At 43.4% G+C, this 23,703-nt stretch overlaps 1 protein-coding gene and 1 pseudogene across 6 annotated transcripts in view; both read left to right on the top strand.

Annotated features, from left to right (window-relative positions):
* MARK1 (microtubule affinity regulating kinase 1) overlaps positions 1-23,703 on the top strand; it is a 251,751-nt gene that overhangs the window by 128,678 nt on the left and 99,370 nt on the right. For all 6 annotated transcript variants that reach the window (XM_030196008.1, XM_030196005.1, XM_030196007.1 and 3 more), the window contains exon 7: positions 12,817-12,873. In XM_030196008.1, coding sequence (XP_030051868.1) covers positions 12,817-12,873 — 57 coding nt within the window. The remainder of the gene's footprint in view (positions 1-12,816; positions 12,874-23,703) is intronic.
* On the top strand, positions 9,566-9,684 carry LOC115467457 (annotated as a pseudogene).

The following is a 23,703-nucleotide window of genomic DNA, read 5'->3' as shown; positions in this document are numbered from 1 at the left end:
ATGAGCTAACAGCGAGCAGCTCATTTGCATGCTATTTCCTTCATGCATGCCCGCTCCTTTCCGAATCGCTAAGGGATCGGTAAGGGAAGGGCTTTTTCTGTTCAGTTAGTGCATCAGTTAGTCCACTGCAGTGCCCCCCTAGGGTGCCCGGTTGGTGTCAGGGGGACCAGTGCACTACAAATGCTGGCTCCTCCCATGACCAAATGAGTTGGATTTGGTCGTTTTTGAGATGGGCGTCCTCGGTTTCCATTATCGCCGAAAACCGGGGACAGCCATCTCAACATTTATGTCGACCATCTCTAAGATCGACCTAAATGTTGAAATTTGGGCGTCCCTGACTATGTTATCAAAATGAAAGATGGACACCCATCTTGTTTTGATAATACGGGTTTCCCCGCCCCTTCGCAGGGATGTCCTGCGAGGACGCCCTCAGGAAAACCTGGGCACCCCGTTCGATTATATCCCTCTGTATGTCCTATGTTTTATATTGTTTACTGTACTCTGCTTTGATGGATCTTTTGTAAGCAGTTAATCAAGTGAAATAAACCTGAACGTACTTAATAAACTTGGGGTGTACCTCTGGTGGTTGTATGGAGATGTGGTAGCTTTACCCTTTACCTTCTGTACTTGTCTTCTCTCCACATTTCCTTTTTTTCTTTAAATAATTATGCTTATACAGTGTATTAAATTATATTTTAACTTTTTCTTGTTCCTTTGTTTCTGTTTTGGTCCTTGTTCACCCACTATTTATTTTTTATGTTGTAAACTGCTTAGTTTTTTTAATTGACTGTGTAATATATAAATGTTGATGATTACGAACAGATACAATTTTTTGAGCTCAGCTGCGCCTTTAGAGGGCAGTTCTGTAAAGGGGTGCTTACATTTTAAGGGAGGCTAATTGAAGTCTATTTTGTAAAGGAAAGTAGACACCTACTTTCCTTTACAGTATACCAGCGTAACTGGTATGTACATATGTGAGCATTTGGTGCATGTACTTCTACAGCCACAGAGCTGGTGTTAATGCTTGTGCCTAGATTCCAGAGATACACATGTAGCGCTATAGAAATGATTTGTAGTAGTAGTAGTACTTTACAAAATACTATGTTGCATCTATAAGTGTGCATTCTGTACTCACTCATACCCAAAACTCTGCCCATGTGAAAGCCCATCTGCAAACTAAATGCTATTGAAGATATAGGCATAGTTAAAAAAAAATAGCGTGTAGCCACATTTCCCCACATTTATGGTCATTTGCTTTGAAAATGTTAGTACTTCCTTTATTTATTTATTTATTGCATTTGTATCCCACATTTTCCCACCTATTTGCAGGCTCAATGGGGCTTACAGAGTTCTGTTGTGGTTTTGTCATTCCAGGATATTAGATATGATTAGTGATGTAAAAGTATTAGATAGGGAAAGAAGAAAAGGATTAGGTGGATAGGTAAAGAAATAAGACTGTCGTAGCTGGGCTAGTTGGCGAGGTGATTTAGTAAGATTATGGGTTCTCTTTGTAAGCTTTGTTGAAGAGGTGTGTCTTCAGAGATTTTCAAAAGTTGGTTATTTCTTCAATGGTTTTCAAGGTAGTAGGTAATGCATTCCACAGTTGTATACTCATGTAAGAGAAGCATGAATCTGCTTGTATTTTAGTCCTTTGCAGCTGGGGAAGTGTAGATTCAGGAATTTGCGTGATGATCTTTTGGCATTTCTGGGAGGCAAGTCCACGAGGTTTAGCATATAGGTTGGGGCGTCTGCGTGGATGATTTTGTGAATAATCGTGCAGATCTTGAATTTGATGCATTCCTTAAGTGGGAGCCAGTGAAGTTTCTCTCTTAGGGGTTTTGCACTTTCATATTTAGTTTTTCCAAATATGAGTCTGGCGGCGGTATTTTGGGCTGTTTGGAGTTTTTTTGATCTGTTCTTTGCATCCAGCATACAGTGCATTGCAGTAGTCCAGGTGACTCAGTACCATCGATTGTACCAGGGAACGGAAGATGTATCTCGGGAAGAAAGGTTTTACTCTTTTGAGTTTCCACATGGATTGGAACATCTTTTTCATCGTATTCTTCATGTGGGCATCGAGTGTGAGGTTTCGATCAATGGTAACTCCGAGAATTTTCAAATTTTGTGAGATGGGAAGGCAACAGTATGGTGTGGTTATGGTGGTGAAGTTGTTTGTGTTATATTGTGATGTGAGTACAAGACATTGTGTTTTTTCTGTGTTGAGTTTATTTGGAATGCATCCGCCCAGGAGTGCATGATTTGGAGGCTTTGGTTGATCTCGTTGGTGATTTCATTTAGGTTGTGTTTAAACGGGATATAAATCGTGACATCATCTGCATATATATATATATATATATATATATATATAAAAGGGTTGAGGTTTTGGTTGGCTAGTAATTTGGCTAAAGGTGTCATCATTAGGTTGAAGAGGGTTGGTGAAAGGGGGGGGATCCTTGGGGGACTCCATATTCAGGTGTCCATGGTTCTGATATGTCCGTCTTTGTTGTTACTTGGTATGATCTTGTGGTCAGGAATCCTCTGAACCATTTGAGGACTGTACCTCCTGTTCCAAAGTATTCTAGTATATGTAATAGTATTCCATGATTGACCATGTCGAAGGCACTGGACATGTCGAATTGTAGGAGGAGTATGCTATTGCCGGTTGCAATTGCTTGTTTGAATGAGTTCATTGCAGACACTAGAACAGTTTCAGTGCTGTGATTCGTCCTAAATCCTGGTTGGGACTCGTGCAGAATTGAGTGTTTATCTAAGTATTCAGTGAGTTGTTTCGTCACTATACCCTCCGTGAGTTTGGTTATGAGGGGTATAGATGCTACTGTGCGGTAATTGGTTATGTCCATTGTGTCTTTCTTGGCATCTTTAGGTAGAGGAGTGAGTAAGATGTTTCTTTTCTCCATGGGAAAGAGACCATTTTGAAGCCTGTAGTTTGTGTTTCGCGAGGTCTGTTTTGAATTGTTTAGGGCCTGATCTAATTAGGCTAGTCGGGCAGATGTCTAGTTTGCATTGCGACTTGGCGTATCTGCCAAGCGATTGTGAGATGCCTTTGAGCGAGAGTGTATCAAAGTTGGTCCATGATCGATCTGCTGAGTGTTCCCCAGGTATTGGGTCTAGGCATTTGAGGAGGTTTGTGTAATCAGTTGTGTTGGTTGGTATCATAAGTCGAAGCTTTATAATTTTTTCATTTTTCAGTTTGCAAGATTGGTTGCAGATGGGGTATCCATATTAGTGGCCGGTGTAGTGTTTAGTAGTTTGTTTACGAGTGAAAAGTGTTTGTGTGTATCTTGTAGTTTGGTCCTATTTTGGTTTTATAATATGTTCTTTTAGTTTGTCTAATGGTGTATTTGTATTTTCTTTGTAGTTGTTTCCAGTTTTTGAGTGTGGTTTCGTCTTTTTTCTTGCTCCATGCTCTTTCTAGTCTTCTGACTTGTGTTTTTAGTTCTTTTAATTCTTCGTTAAACCATGGTATTGAGTTTTTTCTGCGTGAGGTTCTGGTTTGTAGCGGTGCTATGTTGTCTAGTACGGTTTTGCATCTGTCGTCCCATTGTTGGAGAAATTGGGGTGAGTCTATAGGTATTGTCCATTCGTCAGTATAGAATTGTTGCCAGAATGTTAGTGGGTCTGTTTTGCCTCTCTTAGAATAGGTTTGTTGTTCTTGTTTTTGTTTTGCCTTTTTTGTTCGCCAGTGAAGGGAGAGGTTTGCTCTGCAGTGATCTGACCATAGCGTAGGTGTCCATTTTGTATCTATTAGTGTGAAAGTTTGTTCTGATGAGAATTTGTGCGTAGTGATATCTAGAGTGTGTCCTTTGTTGTGGGTGGGTTGCGTGTTTGGCCATTGGAGCTCCCATAGTTTGAGGAAGTCCTTGCATTCGCGTATGTTACTTGAGTCAGTATCTTCAAGGTGAAGGTTGATGTCACCTATTATGAGAAGGTTTTGAGTGGCGATACAAGTGTTCGATATGAAATCCATAAAATGTGTTTGGGAGTCATGCCAGTTGCCTGGGGGTCTGTAAAATAGGATTAGGTTGAGGTGGTCACATAGGGTTGGGTAGTTGATTCTGACTGAGGCTATTTCGAGTTGGGGAAGAATGGATTCTGCTGTTGTTGTGATTGTGAATTGAGAATTATAGCTATTCCTCCTCCTCTTTTTCCGTCTCTTGTCCAGTGGGTAATTTTGTAACCTGGAGGACAGAGCTCTAAGATTATGGGGTCTTTCACATCATAGATCCAAGTTTCGCTAATAAGTAAGAAATCGAGGTGATCGGTTGTGATCCAGTCGGTTATTATCGTGGTTTTATTAACTGCTGATCTGGCATTGATGTAGCCTATTTGTATTAACTGGTGGGGTTCAATTGGGTTCGATGTGGTGATGATTTCTATCAGTTGTCTGTCTTCTTGGTATTTAAGTCTAAGTCCTTTCTTTCCTCTCTGATGATGTTGCCCGTGGGTAATAGGTTTTTTGTTCCATACTTTGATGTTTTGGGTAGGCATGTTGTGAATTACCCCCTTTTGAGGCAGTTCTGTAACCTACGAGCTCACATTTACTCTTACAAATGTTTAGAATGCTAGTATTTTCATGCTAGTGTGACTCTTAAATACTATTCTACAAATACCCACTTAAATTACAAAACATGTATTTGCAAGGAGAGCATACACGGGGACAGAGCATGGGTGTGGGACACCAGCATATCTCCCACTTACATGCACAATTTACGGGACATTAAGTTACATGCATCCCTGCAGCACTTAGGCGTGCATATCTAAACTAGCTTTATGGCTGAAGTAAGTATGAGTGCCTAAATGTTAGTCATGTTAATACCCATGTGGATATGGAAGCTTTGAAGACACTAATTCATGCAATTGCCATCAGCAGATTAGATTATTGAAATTCACTATTGGATGCTACACAGTTTAATCTGAAGTGGATCCAACTCATTCAAAATATAGTGGTTAAGATCATTTATAAGGGACCGTGATACCCCTCTTCTGATGGAACAGCACTGGCTGCCCATAGTTGGAAGAATCAGGGCTAAATTATTGATGATGACTTCCTGCATATTCTGGACTGCCAAACTGCTTGAATCTATGTTGACTCCGTATCAGACTCAGTGCTCCTTGCACTCAACACAAGTTAATCTACTCATTGTACCTACCTACTGTAAGATTCGTTTTGATTTTACACAGCAGACTTGTTTTGTCTGTGATGGCTCCTTCCCTGTAGAACACACTGCTTTTATCCCTGAGAATGGAGAGCTTCTTTCAAAAATGTAAAACAGGGATAAAAACATGAATATTTGAACTATTCTGGCAATTAATTTTGAAGTCCAGTCCTGTTATTTTGGTCTTTCTTTTTTGTTTCTGATCATTTATATCCCCCGTAGGTATCGGCTAATAGCTTCTCCTGTTTCTCTGACTCTGTGCTCTGTGTTGTGCTACTTCTGTTCCAACTTGTGTGATTTCCTCATTTATACATTTTTTGCACCGATTTGTGCTATAGCAGTTTGTCATGGCATGCAGACTTTCTTGATGTTATTTTATGTCTCCAAATGCTGGTATATCAAATACTGGATGATGACAAATTAATAAAGTGAATAAATAAAATAAATGGACAGTTATAACTTACTATAGGCTGTGATCATGGAATCCGTGTATCTTTTATAATTCAGTTCTTAATGTTTAAATTCTTTTTTAAGTATGATAGTGTAAAGTGGGATCCAAGCTTCTAATGTTACTGCAAGCATAAACTTCCTAAAGTGATATTGTGCAGCAATAATAGAAGCCAGATGCCTACAGATTAACTCCGCCCCCCTTGAAAGTGAATGAGCTGTGTCAGCATTGCCACAGGGCAGCTGCTAGCAAGGCTTTGTAAAAGGTGTGTGTGTGGGGAGGGGGGTGAAATAAGGTTGCTACATATCTGGATTTTACTCAGCTAGTTTGTTTCTTTGCCTAGCAATTAATAACACCTGGAGTCTGTTTTTGTGACCAGGCGCAGCATTATTAGGGACATTACAGGGGCATTAACTGTTGATTCTAGATTTCCTTCTCTTCCTTCTTTCTCCCTGCACCACAACTCCACCTGGCAAGAGGAGAGAAGTGCTTTATACAAAATTAATCTCTTTTGCCACACAACTTTAGTTAGAATTTAAACAGCAGATACTGTTGTGGCCAGTGCCGTAGCGAGGGCTAATGACACCCGGGGCGGGTCGCCGCTGCACCCCCCCCCCCCAGGGTGCAGCACGGCGCGCACCCCCCCTCCGGAGCGAACCCCCCCCCCGGACCGCTTTCTTACCTGCGGGAGGGCCAACCCACCCCGAGTGCACGTCACTCGGAGCTTCGTCGGCCCTGCTGGTTCCCTGCTCTCTCTGCCCCGGAACAGGAAGTAACCTGTTCCGGCCGGGGCAGAGGGAGCAGGGAACCAGCGGGGCCGGCATCCCCCAAGCGCGTGCACCCGGGGTGGACCGCCCCTCCTGCCCCCCCCCCTTCCTACGCCACTGGTTGTGGCCATTTAGTAATTAATGGTTTAGATTTCAAGACTTGCAAGCTGGACGCAAGTATGAAAAGAGAGACAGAGTTTGGCAAGAAGGAGGGGAAACTGTCCAGATATGGTCTTGGACAAGGTGACAGCCCTACTGTGGTCACAGTACTGTATGTAAAAACCAATGAGGCATATTTTCAAAGCATTTAGACTTACAAAGTTACGTGGACGGGCATTTTCGATATGATGTCTGTCCAACTTTGGATGTTTTGCAAAAAACGTCCAATATCTGAATAGGAAAGAAGGTCATTTTCAAAAAAGAAAAAGGTGTATCTTTTTTTTTTTTTTTCCGAAAATACTGTTTTCGAACAACATTTTGTGCTTTGGACGTTTATTTTTTGGTACATTTTTGGGGAAAAAAAGAATAAATTTAAAATGTAGAAAATCAAGCCATTGGGATGTAGGTGGAGCAGACTGGTCCCTCAGACATTTCAGGAGAGCAATGGGGCACCCTAGAGGGCACTTCTGTGCACTTCATAAAAATGCTCCCATATTCGCTTCTCAACTTTGCTCCCTTATCTTGTCCCCTGAGTTCTCTGAAACCCACTCAAAACCTCCTGCCCCCCACAGTTACAGCACTGTAATAGCTCTTATGAGTGAAGGAGGCACCTATATGTGGGTACAATAGGGTTTTGGTGACTTTGGGAGGCATCACAGTTTCTACCACAAATGTGACCGGTACAGGGAGATAGGAACCTGGGTCCTCCACTCCATAGTGCATTGCACCGACCACTACACTACTCCAGGGACCTGCATGCAGCTGTAATAGACCTGGCTATAACATCTGAGGCTGAGGCTGTCATAGAGGCTGTGACCACTGGGGGGGTATTAGGGAGTCATCCCTGATTCCCTCCAGAGGTCATCTGGTCATTTAGGGCACCTTTATGTGCCTTATTTGTTATAAAAACAAGTCTAGCTCAAAACATCTTAGTTTTAGTTTTGGTTTGTTCCATTATGGCTGAATAACATCTTAAGTCTTAGGAATGCCCAGATCCCACCCTTAACATGCCCCTGACATGTCCCCTTGAGATTTGGACATACTGCAGATGAACAGTATGGAAAAATGTCTGAAAAATAGGTTTCCTTAGAGTATGGAGCTGGAACTGGTGAGTTGTGTCCGTCTACCAGCAGGTGGAAACAGAGATTACAAAGCTGAAGGCAGTGATACCTGACCTTCTTCACTTCAGTATATCTCTATCTCCAGCAGCTGGTAAACGGTGTCTCTGCAGCTTCTGCATTCATCTCATGGGCCTGCTATTGGGCCTTTTGGCCAGTTGAGCTTGTGGGGGGGGGGGGGGGGGGTTGGGCTCTGTGCCAACTTTAGGGGCATACCTGGTGGCCTGGGTCCCTGCCTCACCCCGTGGTCCTTTTCCTCCCAGAGTTTGGGTAACAAAACAAAAAACAAACCGCTAGTCCACAACAGACCTCATGTTTGCTGCTGTAAAAAAAAAGAGTGATTCAGGACACAGGCTCTGCAGCTGCAATAGGGCAGCAGGTTGCTAAGAGGAGCCTTGGGGCAGTGTCTCTGGAGTTGCTGTGTGTGTGTAGCCTGCTGAGCCGTTTTGGTGGCAGGCTTGCCTGGAGGTCCCGCTGTCAGCGGGAAGTCTGGCTACGTGTTTCCGGTGACTGCATTTTTTTCTGCCATTGGGGGATGCGCAGTATTGGCGGCGGAGGCCACCATAGGAGGCTTGTGTTGTGAGCAAGAGTTGGCGGCAGCGGGGGGCATCTATTGCCGGGTGCACGGAGGCACAGGCAGGCACCAGAGACTTCCTTTCTCCTGAGCGGGATTCCCGCTCTGAGGCGTCGGGCACGTGTGCCATTTTCTTTAGGAGGCTCCCGCTTTCCGTTTTTTGGCTACATTGGCAGCTTCGCAGTCAGCTGGACTGCAGGGTTTGTGTTTGTGGGGGACCTGCCTCTGCTATGGGGGCCCCTTCAGGCTTTGTACAGACCTCTCCTGATTCAGGGGAATTGTTTTGTGCCCAGATTTCGCTCTCCTTTTTTTCCATGTGCACTGGCTGAAGTGCCTTTTGCCCCCTCAGCATTTGTCTATAGCCTGCTCCTTTTGGGGGTTTCTTCGGGTACACTAGTGGCTTTGCTATACCCTCTGCGGTAGATTCGGTGTTCCAGGAAAGGTGGCTGAGTGCCACGTTGGAGGTGGGGTCGTTGAGACCCCTCTCTGGTTCCCCCTTGATAGCCTCAGGCTCAGGGGAGCTTTTATGCCCATCTCGGGCAGATGGGTTCTAGACGGCAAGGTTTTTGACGGTCTCTCTTTGTTAAATTGTACAGCGCTGCGTAACCCTAGTAGCGCTCTAGAAATGTTAAGTAGTAGTAGTAGTTTTTCAGAAGGAATCTGATGGTCCTTCTGCGGTGTGCCTTGTTTTTCGGGATGCATACCAGCCGATCTGGGGGCGTCTCTGGGGCTGTGTTCTTCTGATCTTTCCTCCAAGTTCATTCTGCTGCTCCCTATACCTATATGTTACAGAAGTCTGGTAAGGGAACTGACTGTTACTTTTTAGTTCAGCCTTTGGAGATTTCTGGCTTTTTCCCTGTCTCAGTCTCCACTGATGAACCCTGCCCCAAAGAGGGGATGTTTGCTCTCCAGCTGAGCAGTAGGGTCAATTGCTCCCCTGTCTTCCTCTATTTGGAGAGAGTCATTTCAGGGTAGTCCCTTTCTGCACAGAGGCAGCAGGATTCACCTGAGCTGGAAAGCCATGTTTGCCTAAGTGGGTGCGTTGATGGTAGCAGTCTTCAATAGGCCTCGCTGTCTGTGGTGAGTTAAGATTTTCTTATAGTTCCTGCATTGGTTAAAGGCTGTTCCTGGAGTGGGAAACAGTGAACAGCATCAGAGCAGGGTTCCTTGTGTGTTGGGCCTCTGAAAGTGCCTGTTTAGTATTTTCATTTACAGACTTTTCGGTCCCCTCAGTTTTTTCTCTGAGGGTAGTTGCTTAAACACCCTGAAAGTTTCCCTCAGTTCCTTTGTGGAACTGTATTTATATTGGCAGTATAGATATTGCCTATGGGCACACCACCCTGAGTGCGCCTGTTCTGCTCTGATCTCTGAAGCTAAGCAGGGTTGGGCCTGGTTTTTACTTGGATGGGAGACTGTGTGGGAATACCAGGTGCTGTTGGTTCTTTTTTTTTTCTGCTTCTTTACAAGCAGTGTTGCCAGGTACTCAGCCCCGAAACCCGCCCAAAAAGTTCACACCCCCACCCCGCCGTCATCAACCCCGCCCCACCGTCATCGACCCGCCTCCGCCGTCATTGACCCGCCTCTCCCGTCATCGGCCCCACCCCTTCGTCATCGGCCCCACCCAAAACATCACTAGCCCCGCCCAAAATGTCACTAGCCCCGCCCAAAACGTCACTAGCTCTGCCCCAGTGGCCTGAAAAACCGCACAAAAACCACCGAAAAAAAACAAAAACCAGCCCAAAAAACCGCAACTCGCAGCGGGCAAAAATTTCCCACCGCGGGTCGCGGAAAACCGCCCAATTGGCAACCTTGTTTACAAGGGATTTTTATGCTTAGTGCTGTTGGCTCTACTTTCTGTGGGAAATGTTACATATTATTTTCTGGGGCTAGTTCTCTGGTCTCCATGGTAACCATGGAACCTCAGTGCTGCCATGGGGGCATTATCTCCAGGTGCAGTAGCTACAGGAAAATAGTTTTTTTTTTCTGGAAGGTGGCTGGCTTTCAATCTGAAGGTTGCTGGTTTAAGGCTGGTTTGTGCTACCATATTAGACGCTGTGGCCCTCGGCTCCTTTTTATATGGGGCATATTTTACTTCACTCTTCCATATTGCATAGCTGGGACAGCTAACACTACGCTACAGTGCCAAAGGTTAGCTGTGTTGGTTTCCCACAGCAGCTCTGCTTTTCTAGAATTGCACTCTGACACTCGTCAAACTTTTACATTCCAGCTCCAGCTTCCACTGTATCAATGGCACCTCTATCTGGCTGTATGTTGTAGTGTTTCTAGGCTTTTATTGAACTTTTGCACTTTTTCTTTGTATTGGACAGCTAGCTATATTGCAGAGACACTTCAATTTAGGATTATTCCCTGCACTTCTCCTCTTGGAAGCATTTCTGCTGTTTTCTCTTTGGCCCCCTCTTCTGCTGTTTCTCCGGTTGGCCGTTCTGGATGCTCATGTTCATTTCTGGCCTTTGCCTTTCGGCATGGCTACGGCTCCGTGCACCTTTTCTTAGGTTCAGGAGTGTTGCAGCATTCTCCCCAAGGACGGCATCAGAGTGCACCCTGCTCTAGCTGGGTATCGAGAATCAATCTTACTCTTCCTGGGTCTTCTCACTGTTGGAATCCTTAGGCTGGGTGGTCACCTTTCTGATGAACCACCTTGTCCTGTCCCAGACAGCTCTGGTACGATTTTTTCTTGACCGAGGACTGGAGGATCTAGCTTCAGACTCAGGTGTGCAGTCTGCTCGGGGTGCTGAGTCCTCAGGCCTGGCTGTACATTCATGTCTTGGGCTCAGTGGCAGCCACTTTGGAGGTAGTGCCATGAGCTATGCTCACATGCAACATCTACAGCTCTCGCTTCTCAGCAGGTGGTCTCCTGTGTCCCAGGAGTGTCAGTGGCATCTTCCATGGCTGTTCTTGGCATGGCTGCACATGAATTGGTGGCTCCGCAATTCCTCCCTGTGGAAAAGATGCCTTGGCACCTCTGCAGTGGATGGTGGTGGTTGCGGATTGAAGCCTCTTGGGCTTGGGAGCCCTTTGCCTCTTTCTTCCGCCTCGGGGGTGGTGGATGGCACGGGAGACGGTGTGGCCGATCTTCAGCCTGGACCTGATTTTGGTGCTGTTCGTCTTCTAGCCTTTCGGGACAAGTTGTGGGCCAGGCGGTGTGGGCCCATTGGAGAACTCTATGGCAATGGCTTCTTCTTTGACAGGGTGGAACGTCTCGCCCCATGGAGTGGGCAGAGGACCTCTTGTTCCGTTTCTCTGTGGCCCACTTCATGGGCTTTTCCAACGGTGAGCTCTCGTTTCCTGCTGTTTTCTCCTGGTCTCAGCGAAATGGTTATTCTGCACCAGTGCTTCTCCAGTTTGGCCTCAGGTAGAGAACTCCAGAGGTAAATCTGATTGCGTCCAAGGCTGGGGACACCGAAGTGCCTTCTTTCTTCTGTCATCAGAGAGAGAGAGAGCGATTTGGCAGCGCTGGTTGTTCAGCTGCTTCTTTAGCTGGAAGTCATTCTTTGATAGCGTTTCCTCCATGGCCTCTCTGTGGCCGAGTTCTTTTCAGGTCGCTTTCCACCAGGGTTGAGTTATTCTGGTAGCTCTGGATTGGCCACAGCGCCCTTGGTATGCAGATCTGGTGCAGCTCTTGGTGGCACTTCCGATTTGGATTCCGCTGGACTCCGGGCGCTTCCTTCATGGTCTGTTACAGAGTGGAGGATCCCTCTCGCTTTGGTCTTAAGGCCTGGTCAGCCATAATTGTTTTGCCTGTCTGTTCTTCTCCTGGTCTTTAGTTTCAAAAGAAAAAAGAAAAAGGAGAGAACAGAAACCACTGAATAGGAGTCCATCACAGTCGTGGTTGCTCTGATGAGTTTCTGTTGCATTTGGTTGGTGAGGAAGGCTTCCTGGTTTCTTGTCTGATTCTGCTTGGGGATGAGACGTATACTGAAGTGAAGGAGGAGCTGACCATCTGGTATCTCTGCCTTCAGCTCTGTAATCTCTATCTCCACCTGCTGGTAGCTGGACACAACCCACCAGTTCCTGGATTCATTTGCTGCTACTAAAGGAGAATAAAATTATCATCAAGTATGGCATGATTTTACCTTTGAAAATACTGATTTGGACATTTTTGTGAGAAAAACATCCAAATGCTGCTTTATGCCACTTTTCAGATGTTTTTTCTTTCAAAAACGAGCTCCATAGTAACCCATGGAACTTTGTAAGTCTAAGTGTTTTGAAAATGAGCCCCAATGTCATTAAAAAAAAAAAAGCATAGGCTATGTACAGACTGAAGCCTCCTGAGAAGTAACTACATCATTTATTTACAACAATACTGTTAAATCTGTCATGTTCCTCCTTATGGCAATAAAGACAGAGAACAGTTTGCATCCTAACCTTTTCCAGTCTTTACTGACCAAAATATGCTTTCTGAGATGTGGACTGTAAGATAATCACACTTTAGTTTGAACTAAAGTAAATGTCTTAAGCTCGGCTGGAATTAGATAATTGTAAATTATTGGATCTTTTTTCGAGTGTTGCAGCATGTTCATTTTATGATGCTTTTTCTATCATTTTATTTCAGATTGTGTCTGCTGTTCAGTACTGTCATCAAAAATGCATCGTTCATCGGGATTTAAAGGTAATTATCTTTTCACTTACTAAGATAAAAGCTGCAGGATTTTGAAGCTCAGCAATTAAAATGGACGAACTTTGGAGAATTATGGCAGTCAAGCCCCACCCAGTGCATCCCAGGATGCACCAGGCAGGGCAGAGTGCCACCATTTTGATGAGGTGCCCACAGGAGGAGGGAGTAAAATTCTGTCCCTCCTTCTGCAACTTTGAGGTAGGCCATTGGGGGGAGGGGTCCCACTGGACCACCAGGGTTAAAGTCCTTTGGAGGGATGGAGGGTCCTGCTGGACCACCAGGCTTATATTTTTTTTGGGTGGGGGCGGGCAAGGGCCACCCGGCTCTCACATCTTTAGGGGGTGGGGAGGTATCCCACTAGACAACCAGATTTACATTTCTTTTCGGGGAGCCTGGGATCCACTGGGACCACCTTTCTTTAAGCCCTGACCTGTCAAACCAGTTTTGACATATCAGGGCTTTCCTCCTATGCTTTCTGGGCATGCGCTCAAGAGCTGTGCCTAATGCACAGCTCTTGAGCACATGCCCAGGTACAATCCGCTTGCAGTTTTCCCTCATGCTCAGAGCTATGATCGTGTTTTTGCATGTTATTAGCATTGAGCATGAGAGAGCTGATCAGCTGCGCTGATCAGGCAATAAAACGAGTTTTGAGCATCTGCCCAAGGGAGAGCTGGGTGATTGAGAGATAGGGAGAGATGGATGGCTGATAAGAGGGTGACAAAGCAGTACAATTTTACGGTTTATAATGGGATAGAAAACTTAGATCTTTGTTAAGCCCTTTCTATTAGATGCCAAAATATTGCTTCATTTTGACTTCAAAGGTCTTCCTGAATTATCTTAAAGTTTTCTTTTAGTATTCTCACCATAAAATCATTCATGCAGTATTCTGATTTTGTAAAGTGCTGTCCCATAGAGGTGGCATCCCGGTTGGCATTGTCATGCTTCATATAATGTCTATGTAGATTGAATCATGTCTTAAATATGTTAAATAGCATTGGTCCCAGTAGAAATCCCTGTGGCACTCCACTATTCACCCTTCGCCAATGAGAAAAATGGTCATGTAACCCTATCCTCCAGCATCATAGATTTACTTTGTACCATCATTTGTAAAGAAAGAATCAGGTCAACCTTTTTTGTTTGTTTGTTTTATTACTTCTACTAACTTGGATGCTTTATTTGATGTTTTGAACCTGATTCAAACTTTGAAAGAAGATACTGTGGTTGTGAAACCAGCAACTTTGATTGCCAAATTTGTTTTAGACCTGGATCATGACTGGGGTATTAAGGCTCTTTTTCTGCCACCGGGACTCCCCTTTTCTTGAACCGTAAAGTAAGAGTTTGTTCAGATGTGGCAAAGGTTACACAGAGACAATGTCAGCTTTTATTATTGGAATTAAGGCAGTAGGTACAGCAGTTGAGAGCCATTTTTAGTTGAATTTTCCCTGTAAATATGTTATAAAGTGGAATTCTCTTAAGTATATTTTCTTTGATCTTGAACTTTTAAAAGCATTTTTGAAATTTGTTACCTGTGACACCACCCCAACTGGTTCACCTCCTACCAACTTATACTCCGTAGATATAATTATATTTGAAGTACTTCTTCTCATCTTTTCTTTATGTAATTAATTTTTTTCCCTAGAATTGTGACTTGCTCTCTTCTCCATTAGTAGACTTACATATACAGTGCTAAGGATCTTTATTTTATATAGAAGTATTTTTTTCCGTTTCATCATTGTGTAAGGTAGCTCTATATTTTCTGTGACAAGTGTTCTTTATCTTGGAATTGTATTTGTAAATTCTTATAAATAAAAAAAAAATTAAAATATATAGCATAATGACAGAGCCCAATTAGATAATCTTAACACAAATCATACAAATCAGTAAAAATCTTCCAGAACAATGACCTATTATATTTAGCCAATCTTCCAGTCAGTATACATATAAAAAATGCTGCCTTTATATAGCAGGAAACTCCTGTTTTTAAAAAAACTGTCTTTAGTTGTTTATGAAATAATCTTAGTTGAATAATCAGCCTTAACACATTAGATAAAGAGTTCACAACACTGGGGCTGCAGCATAGCCAGATCTGACAAATAGATGGCACTTCTAAAGATACTTGTCTTGCAATCTCAGTCTTCATAATGTATGGTAAATTTTCAGTGATAAATCAATAGAGATGGGAGCATCCATAATAAGTACTTTGTTGACTAATGTTAACAGCTTAAATTGGATACACTAGTTTATAGGAAGCAAATGTAAATTTGCAAGAAGAGAAGAAATAACGTCAGAATGAAAGGCTCCACTTATCAATCATGTGGTAGAGTTTTTAGGTACTTGTAATGCTCGAAGTGAAGACTGTAGAAGACCTAGGAATAATACATTGCAGTAGTTAAACTGAGGAAAGACTAAATTCTGGACTACCATATGAAAATTCTCATCACTTAAGAAACCCATTTAGATGGTATAACATACTCAATGTAAAAAAACAAATACTGCTGTTAACACTGATTTCAAATGACTCTTCATTGATAAAGCTCAGATCTAGCCAAATATCCAGATTTTAAGTTGTGGCCTTCAGATCTCTTTAGGGTAGTCATCTGGATTTCAGATTGCTCAGTTTGACAGTTTTGGTAAGATTGCGCCCAAACCTGGCTGCCTCACTTTTAGGCTTGCCAAGTTATTCTTCTGTGTTCAGGCAGCTCCAATTTGCCCTGTTCAGTTTGCTAGCTGTTTGGACTGGGACGCCCCAGAGTGTTAATGCATATGACTGGGACAAAATATTCTCTTGGTCAGTATTACTCATGTTCAACTGCAGGGATGCTGAAAGTCAGTGTTATCTTGTGAGTGAAAGGGGGAGGAGAATGATAGAAGAAGGGAGACAGAAAAGAGATAGAGAGAGAAAAGGTGCCAAATAGAAGGATAGGGAGATAGAGGGGAGACATTAAATAGAAGGAGGGAGAGAAAGAAAGAGGGGAGATGCTGGATGGAAGGTTAGGGAGAAAAAGAGGGGATATGCTGGATGGGAGGATGGGGAAAGAAGATGCTGAATGGATGGATGGGGGAGAAAGGGGACACACTGACTAGAAAGGGTAGAGAGAGATATAGAAGGTTGGGGATAGAGAGGGAGACACTGAATAGAATGGTCAGGAGAGAGGATAGATACTGGATAGAAGGATAGGGAGTGAAATGGGAGATGCTGGATAGAAGGCTGGGGAAAGAAGGGAGATGCTGGATGGAAAAGGAGGAGAGAATAGAGTTAGTGAAAGAATGGATAATAAGAGGAACGGGCATTGGGGAGAACAAGGGTAAGGGAAAGATGAACCGCTGTAGGAAGACAAAGTCAAAAGAGGGAAATTAAAGATTGGATAGTAAGAATGAATTGAATCTGGACAGAGGCAGAAAAATAAATTGAAGAAAACTGAAATAAAAAGAAAGAAATAGAAAAATGACAAATAGAAAGGAAACCCTGGCAAGAGAGTTAAGAGAAGATGAAGGAAAGTAGAAACCAGAGACTGTGACCAACACAATTAGAAAAAATAAATGAGCAGATAACAAAAGTAGAAAAAATAATTTTATTTTTAATTTAGGATAAAGTAATGTGTAGCTGTGTTAATAAAGGTTAATAAATATAAACATAACAGAAATTGGAAAATAAGGTGATACCTTTAAATTGGAGTAATTTTAATACATTTTTGGCTACCTTTCAGAGACCAACATATCCTCAGGTCAGGAGAGGATACCACAACAGCAGTATGCTGTCCTGACTTACCTAAGGCAGGAGGTTTGGGCCTCTGAAAGCTAGTTGAAAAATGTACTAGGTTAGACCAATAAAAAAAAATCTTATTTTCCATTTTCAAACATCTGATCTGAGCATATGCAGGATTGCAGGCTTCAACAGCTGCAGCACGCCGCCAACTTCAGCACTGCTCAGACATCATGATAGGGGCTCGGGTAGTGGACCTCTTTGGCTGACAAATGCTTGGGCATCTCTGCCATCGATTCAACCAGTGCCACAATATTGGAGGGGGCTTAAGCCCAAAGTGGTTACATCTCTGGGGGTAATAGATGCTGGGTAGGGAGTATAATAGAATACACTGAAATACTTCCTCTTATCCATCCCTGCTGTCACTGGTGTAAATAAGGTATTTTCTGGAATGGCCATAGGCTTGAGCTGTGCTAGGGGGTGGAGCAATAAGATAGAGTAGGCATGGCCATGACAGAGTAGGGCGTGGCTGATGGTGTGTACTAAGATCTCCCTCTCAAAAATTGGGCCCCCTTGGTAGCTCTGCATTAGTTGGGAGCATTCCAGCTGAATCACATTTTTTAAAAGTGTCAAAATATGTACAAGAATACTAAAATTAAAAAGAAAACACACACACACATATTATGCATTTCATCTTATGTGTTCCACCGTGCGTCTGTGCATTCCACTAACACACTTGCATTCCAGTGATGTCTGTTTTCTGATTTGAGTATCTTATGTAAAAATCAGTGTGGCAGTAAAAACTCTTAGAAAAAAGCACTTGTTTTGGGATATTTTAGGTCAAAACCATGTGCCTATCATATTTATAAGGTTATGAAACATACAATGGTCCACTAGAGGTCTGTCTTTTACATTTGGTCTGCATTTGGTCTTGTACAGCAGCTCCTTGTGACTCTGGGCAAGTCACTTAACCCTCCATTGCCCCATGTAAGCCGCATTGAGCCTGCCATGAGTGGGAAAGCGCGGGGTACAAATGTAACAAAAAAAAAAAATTACACCAACACTCTTGCAGTTTGAGAATAGTTTAAGGGATGAATGAATGTCTTGGTCTCATGTTTATATTGCAAATAGAACAACTACCGCACTTGAAATGGACCAAGGGCAGCTTCTTGTGGATGGTATTTGGTCTTGACCAGGCTGATGGGACTAGAATGTCTTTTAAATTATGCTCTTTTGCATGCAACAATAAGATGTTATTCAGGGAAGTGTTTGAGGCTTTGGATAATAATCCAATGTTGTTTATGAATCTTCACAATATCTTTAGTTAGGTGTGATTGGCATTTTTTCATCAGATCTAGTGGCAGATTTTAACGACTGCCTATCTACAGTTACAGCTTTGGCACCTTTATCATTAATGTAGTCCGTACAGTAACCTTTTTCTCGGAAATAATTTTTTTTATGTCTAGTGCTCTTTTCCAAAAATATATGGATTGGAGCAAAGCTTCTTGATCCTAAGGAACTGGCTGTATGGAAGGTTGGATTTGAGTGCCCTGCTATGGCAGCTGATATAGTTGAAAAGTTGATTCATTTCAGTAGGTTTCTTATATATGTCTGTAGAAAACTGCCATTACTATAAGAGATCTGGATATCTAAAATTGGAATCTGTTCCCTGTTGAAATTCATCTGAAATTTTAGATTACTGCAAAGATTGTTAAGCCACATATAAACTATTTTAAAACATTTTTCTGTTCCTTGCAAAATCATAAGGATATCTTCTATGTGTTGCTTCCAAAGTAGAATGTTGTGTTTATATGGATGTTCTGGTAGGACCTGCTGTACCATCCCGCTATTACTGCTTTAATCTGGGGGGACTGGAAGTGTGTGAGCGGAGAGAGGGGGAGGGGAGTGGGGTGGGAGATTTGGTTGTGGGATTGCTTTGAATATGTGTGTTGTACTTGGAGTGGGTGAGGGGTACTTGGAGAGGAAGTGGCGGGGAGTATAAGTGGTTTGGGGTAGAGGGGTTGTTTTGGGGACGGGGGAGGAGCTAGGAAGGGGGCTCTCTGTTGCCTATGTCTGGGATCATTTAACAAGCCACAGTTATAGCCACTATTTTTGGGGGCGATTTGGCTGGGACGCCGTCTCCAGAGTTACTTGTAGTATTTTTTCTTTAAACATTATTATGAGTAAAGGGATCGATGGGTAGTATGCGGGTTGCCACTCTGAACGTTGATGGAATACATTCACCAATCAAACGCACAAAGATTCTTGGATATGGTAAGCGTTTAAAGGTGGATGTTCTACTACTTCAGGAAACACATCTTTCACATTCTGAGCATGCCAAACTGAAGAAAACTTGGGTAGAAGATTTAGCCTTTGCTTCCTATAATAACAGGCAAAGGGGCGTGGCCATTCTTATTCATAAGGCTGTTGACTGCACGAGACACAGGATCATACAGGATCCAGAGGGGCGTTATGTTCTGTGGCTGGGGGTGATCCAGGGGTCCCGGGTAGCCTTGTGTTCAGTATGTAGAGGAGTGGCCTAGTGGTTAGGGTGGTGGACATTGGTCCTGAGGAACTGAGTTCAATTCCCGGCACAGGCAGCTCCCTGTGACTCTGGGCAAGTCACTTAACCCTCCATTGCCCGCCGCATTGAGCCTGCCATGAGTGGGAAAGCGCGGGGTACAAATGTAACAAAAATAAAATAAATAAATAAATGTGTACTCCCATAATTTTTTTTCTTCACTGCTGGAGACTGTGGCCCCCATGAGTGACTATAAGTTGATTGTGGGGGAGATTTCAACATTACTATAAATTCGCTGATAGACTATCAGCCGCCAAAGCCCAGGGTGAAGGGGGCAGATGGGAAGGGTGCTAACTTTCTGATTCACAAGCTGGGATTATTGGATGTGTGGCGGGGGCTTCACCTAGATACTCATGACTTTTCTTTCTACTCCCCTGTGCATAAGGTACACACACGATTAGACTACATTCAGCTAGCAGCATCATTACTACCCTTGGTACGGGCGGCGAGTATAGATGTGGGGGTGGTATCAGACCACAACTTAGTATGGGTTGATTTGGGTACTCCCAGAGGACCGAGCTCTGCTGGTTGGTGTATGAATCCCACTTTGTACCAGGACCCTGGGTTTTGCAGGTTTTTGGGGGAAGAATGGGAACATTATTTACAAGACAATCAATACTCAGAGGTGGACCCTATAATATTTTGGGAGGCGGGGAAAGCAGTGATGAGGGGGAAAATGATTGAATATACGAGTCGCGTTTGTAAACAACGGGATAGAGAGCTTCTTAAGCTACTCGAACAGCTTAAGGGGGTGCGTGTGGAGGTCTTGAGGGGAGGGGATATTGGGGCAAGGAGTGAATATTGGAAGCTCAAGAGACAAATCAATGAGATATTAAATCAAAGGACCTGTTAGGATGTTCAGCTTTATAAGTACAATTTGCACCGTTAGGGAAATAAGGCAGGTAAACTCTTGGCAATGATGGTGCCGAGCAGGGTAGCAAGAAAAACTGTTACGTGTATAAAGGATAAGAATAACCAGTTGCTCACCTCAGTGGAGAGCGTTCAGAAAGGTTTTGTCAACTTTTATAAATCGTTGTATGACACAGGTAATTGTGATGTGCAGGAGCAAGAGCTATTCTTTAAGGATCTGCAACTGGCATCCTGACGTCAGACCAGCTGGCAAGTTTGAATGCCTCTGTCCAAGGCCTTGAAATTCAGCAGGCAATAAAGAAGCTCAAGCTGACGAAGGCACCTGGGCTGGATGGCTTGGGCTCTGAATTCTATAAAATTCTGGGCAGTCGGCTGATTGGTCCTTTTGGAGACCTGTATCAAACCCTTTGCAGTCCGGGTCATCGCACAGGAGCCCTTACTCATGCTTATTGTCGTACTGCCAAAACCTGGTTGCAATGCGGAGCAATTGGGGTCTTATCGTCTCATTTCTTTGTTGAATCAGGACATTAAGCTTTTCACAGGTATACTGGCAGCTAGGCTGAGTAAAACTGCTGCTTAGTTTAGTGCATAAGGACCAGACTGGTTTTGTCCTGGGCAGATATGCTTCTACAAACATACTGCAAGTGATGAAAGTTATGCAGGAGGGGACGCAATTATTGCTAGTCTTGATGCCGAAAAGGCGCTTGATAAAATTTTATGGGATTATCTCTTTTGGGTGCTCCCTAAGTTTGGCATTATGAGGGAGTTTTTGGCGGGCGTTCGGGCCTTGTATAGAGCTCGTACAGCACAAATTCTAATTAATGAGTGCCTCACTGATAAGTTCGAGCTAGAGTGGGGAACTCGCCAGGGGTGTCCTTTGTCCCCTATGTTATTCGTTTTGTCCTTAGAACCATTGGCCAGTACGATTCGTCAAGCCAGAGACATAGAAGGAATTCGGGTGGGCTCACAGGAATACAGAATTAATCTTTTTGCAGATGATATGTTGGTATTTTTGGATAAAGCATCTCGGAGGATCCCTATCTTAATAAGCCTTATTCAGCAATTTGGCTCCTTTTCGGGGCTCAAGATTAATTTTGACAAGTCAGAGGCGTTGGCCATCTCGGCGGACTGTGATTGTAAATGTTTGCTGAATTTCCCATTTCTGTGGTCCACTGGGTTGTTGAAATATCTGGGGGTGTACCTCCATTTACACATTGCCCTACTTTAGGTGTGCTGCACTACTTCCCATTCCCCATCTTTCTTTTCTGTATCTGGCTGTTGGTCTTTGCCGTTAGCCATATGCAGGAATGCAGAATTTCTGGCTCATCACAAGCTCTGATAAGCTTTTGCTACTATGGCAGCCCAGTGTCTTGTTATACATAACTTTTTTCAGTTACGAGATGGTAAGGACCAATGAACCAATGGTGTATTTGCAGGACACCTATGCAACCTTTGATTAGTGTAGGGGAGGGGAGAGGTGATGACATCATTATTACTATAAAAATACCTGCAGACAAAGAAATCCTTAGAATGAGCCTTTTTGTAAGAGAGTTTTCTGTCCTGATTCAGGGCATTGTCATTGCTAATTGGCTATTCTCCAGGAAATATATTATTTCCTTTTCTTTGTTTCGGCTTGTTTTGGGTAAGAACTATTTCTTTATAGCAGATAACTGTACTATTCTCTTTTCTCTTAATATTTTATTTCCCTTCAGGATCCATGATATATACTGTTAGTGGTTTTTCTCTCTCGTTTTCTTTCTTCTCCTTACAGCTGTTCTTTATCTAATTAGTCTGATTGCTTATCTTTACCAAAGCTACTGATATTAGATTCTGTAAGTGTGATATTATTTTTCCATAACTTCCAAACTGATATCTGAAGCTGTGCTGGTGAATAAGAATAAAAAAGACTTTTAATTCTCTGATTCCTTTAAACTTTTTCAATGGTATTTTTATTATATTTTGGTAAAATGCGAATGGCATTTAAATGCAGCCTAATGCAACATGGATGTCATATACAAGAAAAATGTGCGGGAAACATTGGAAAATATTAGAGCCTTGTGCACTCGGTGGCCAGAACTCCCTATCTCTTTCTTGGGTCGAGTCGCACTGGTTAAGATGGTCCTTTTCCCTAAGTTATTATATCCCCTTCAAATGATGCCCCTCTGGGTACTGCAAAAGGATGAGAAGACTTATCAGGGGATAATATCTTCTTATATATGCGGAGCCCGCAGAGCTAGAATTGGATATAATAAACTAGTTTGGACTCACAATGGGAGGGAGTTAACCTTCCAGACCTTCCAGCTTTATAATGTTACAGCAGCCCTTCGCTGGATTCATCAGCTCCATACAGGTCAATTTAAATTTGCTCCTGAGGGCGTGTGGCAGCAAACTGAAGCTTTGGCCTCGGTGTTCAATGCATTTCATTGTAGGGATAAAAAGTTGCGTTTAACCCCATTGGTGCGGCCTTTGAAAGTTTCATGGGGCTGGTGGAGAAATAGGGTGGGAGGTGCTAAGAACCCTCTCCCTTCTTGGAACTCCTGCGGAACCCAGATTTTGCTGTGAGTCAGGAAGGATCTTCTTTTGGGATGTGGGTCAAGGGAGGTTATAGTTATATGGGGCAGCTGGCGGCATTGGGCAGCGGGCATTGCCCTTCTTTCTCTCAATGTCAAGCAGCTTGGAACATACCGCAAAAATATTTTTATTCCTTCTTGCAGCTCCGACATTATCTTACATCTTTATGTAGGCTGGATGGTTCTCCTGTAACCTTTAACACATTAGATATGATATTCATGCAAATGCCTACTAACCAAAATTCATTATCTATGTGATACAAACTTGGGAAGTAACATAGACTATCCCCTTTTTTTACGCAGCTGGCAGCAGAGTGGAGGTTGGGGCTAGAGATTTCTGTTAATGAGCTTTCACATTGTTTTGGCTTGGCCTTTTGGGTCACACCTAACGTGGGTCTTCATGAGATACAATTTAAAATTTTGCACAATGCCTATATCATTAGACGCAAGGGTAGAACCATGGGTCTGTGGCAATCTGATATGTGTGATAGGTGTGGGTTGGGTCGGGGCTCTCTGGTTCACCACTTCTTGGAGTGTGTGCTGCTCATGGGATTCTGGCCTAAGATTATAGCATTATTGGAAGATGTGTTGGCTGCTTCGTATGAATGGTCCTATGGGGTTCTACTACTGGGCTCTGATGCTGATTTGGTCACTCAAGGGCTAGATAAACATGCCTTCAAATTTGTTTTACTAGCATTAATTCTGGCCAACAAAGTAATTTTACAGCATTGGACCAGTCAACTTGCCCCTCCTTTGGCTTGTACGAGGCAGATGGCTGAATGGGAAGATCAGAGGATAGGCGCGCTGCCCTGTCAGGTCCATCGGGCATATAGGGTTTTGTGGAAACGATGCTTGGAACGGCTTCCTATGACATCTTATACAAGTGTATCTACTTTATAAGTCCTGGACATGGGAGGGACAGGGAGGGGAGGGGGGGGGCAGGTTCGGGTAAGGGTGGGTAAGGGAGGGGAGGTGGTTTCTTGTTGGTTATTTTATGTCTTAAATAATATAAAACTCACAAGTGGTTCACCTGGCATGTTAATGTAGATTTGTGAAGCTACAACCTACTTTGTGCTTTATTTTAATTTTTGTACTGAAAG

The sequence above is a fragment of the Microcaecilia unicolor genome, chromosome 3 (assembly GCF_901765095.1).
Source record: "Microcaecilia unicolor chromosome 3, aMicUni1.1, whole genome shotgun sequence".
Classification (NCBI taxonomy): Eukaryota; Metazoa; Chordata; class Amphibia; order Gymnophiona; family Siphonopidae; genus Microcaecilia; species Microcaecilia unicolor.
The sequence above is the reverse complement of the archived record's forward strand: the minus strand, read 5'-3'. Positions and strand labels throughout refer to the sequence as shown.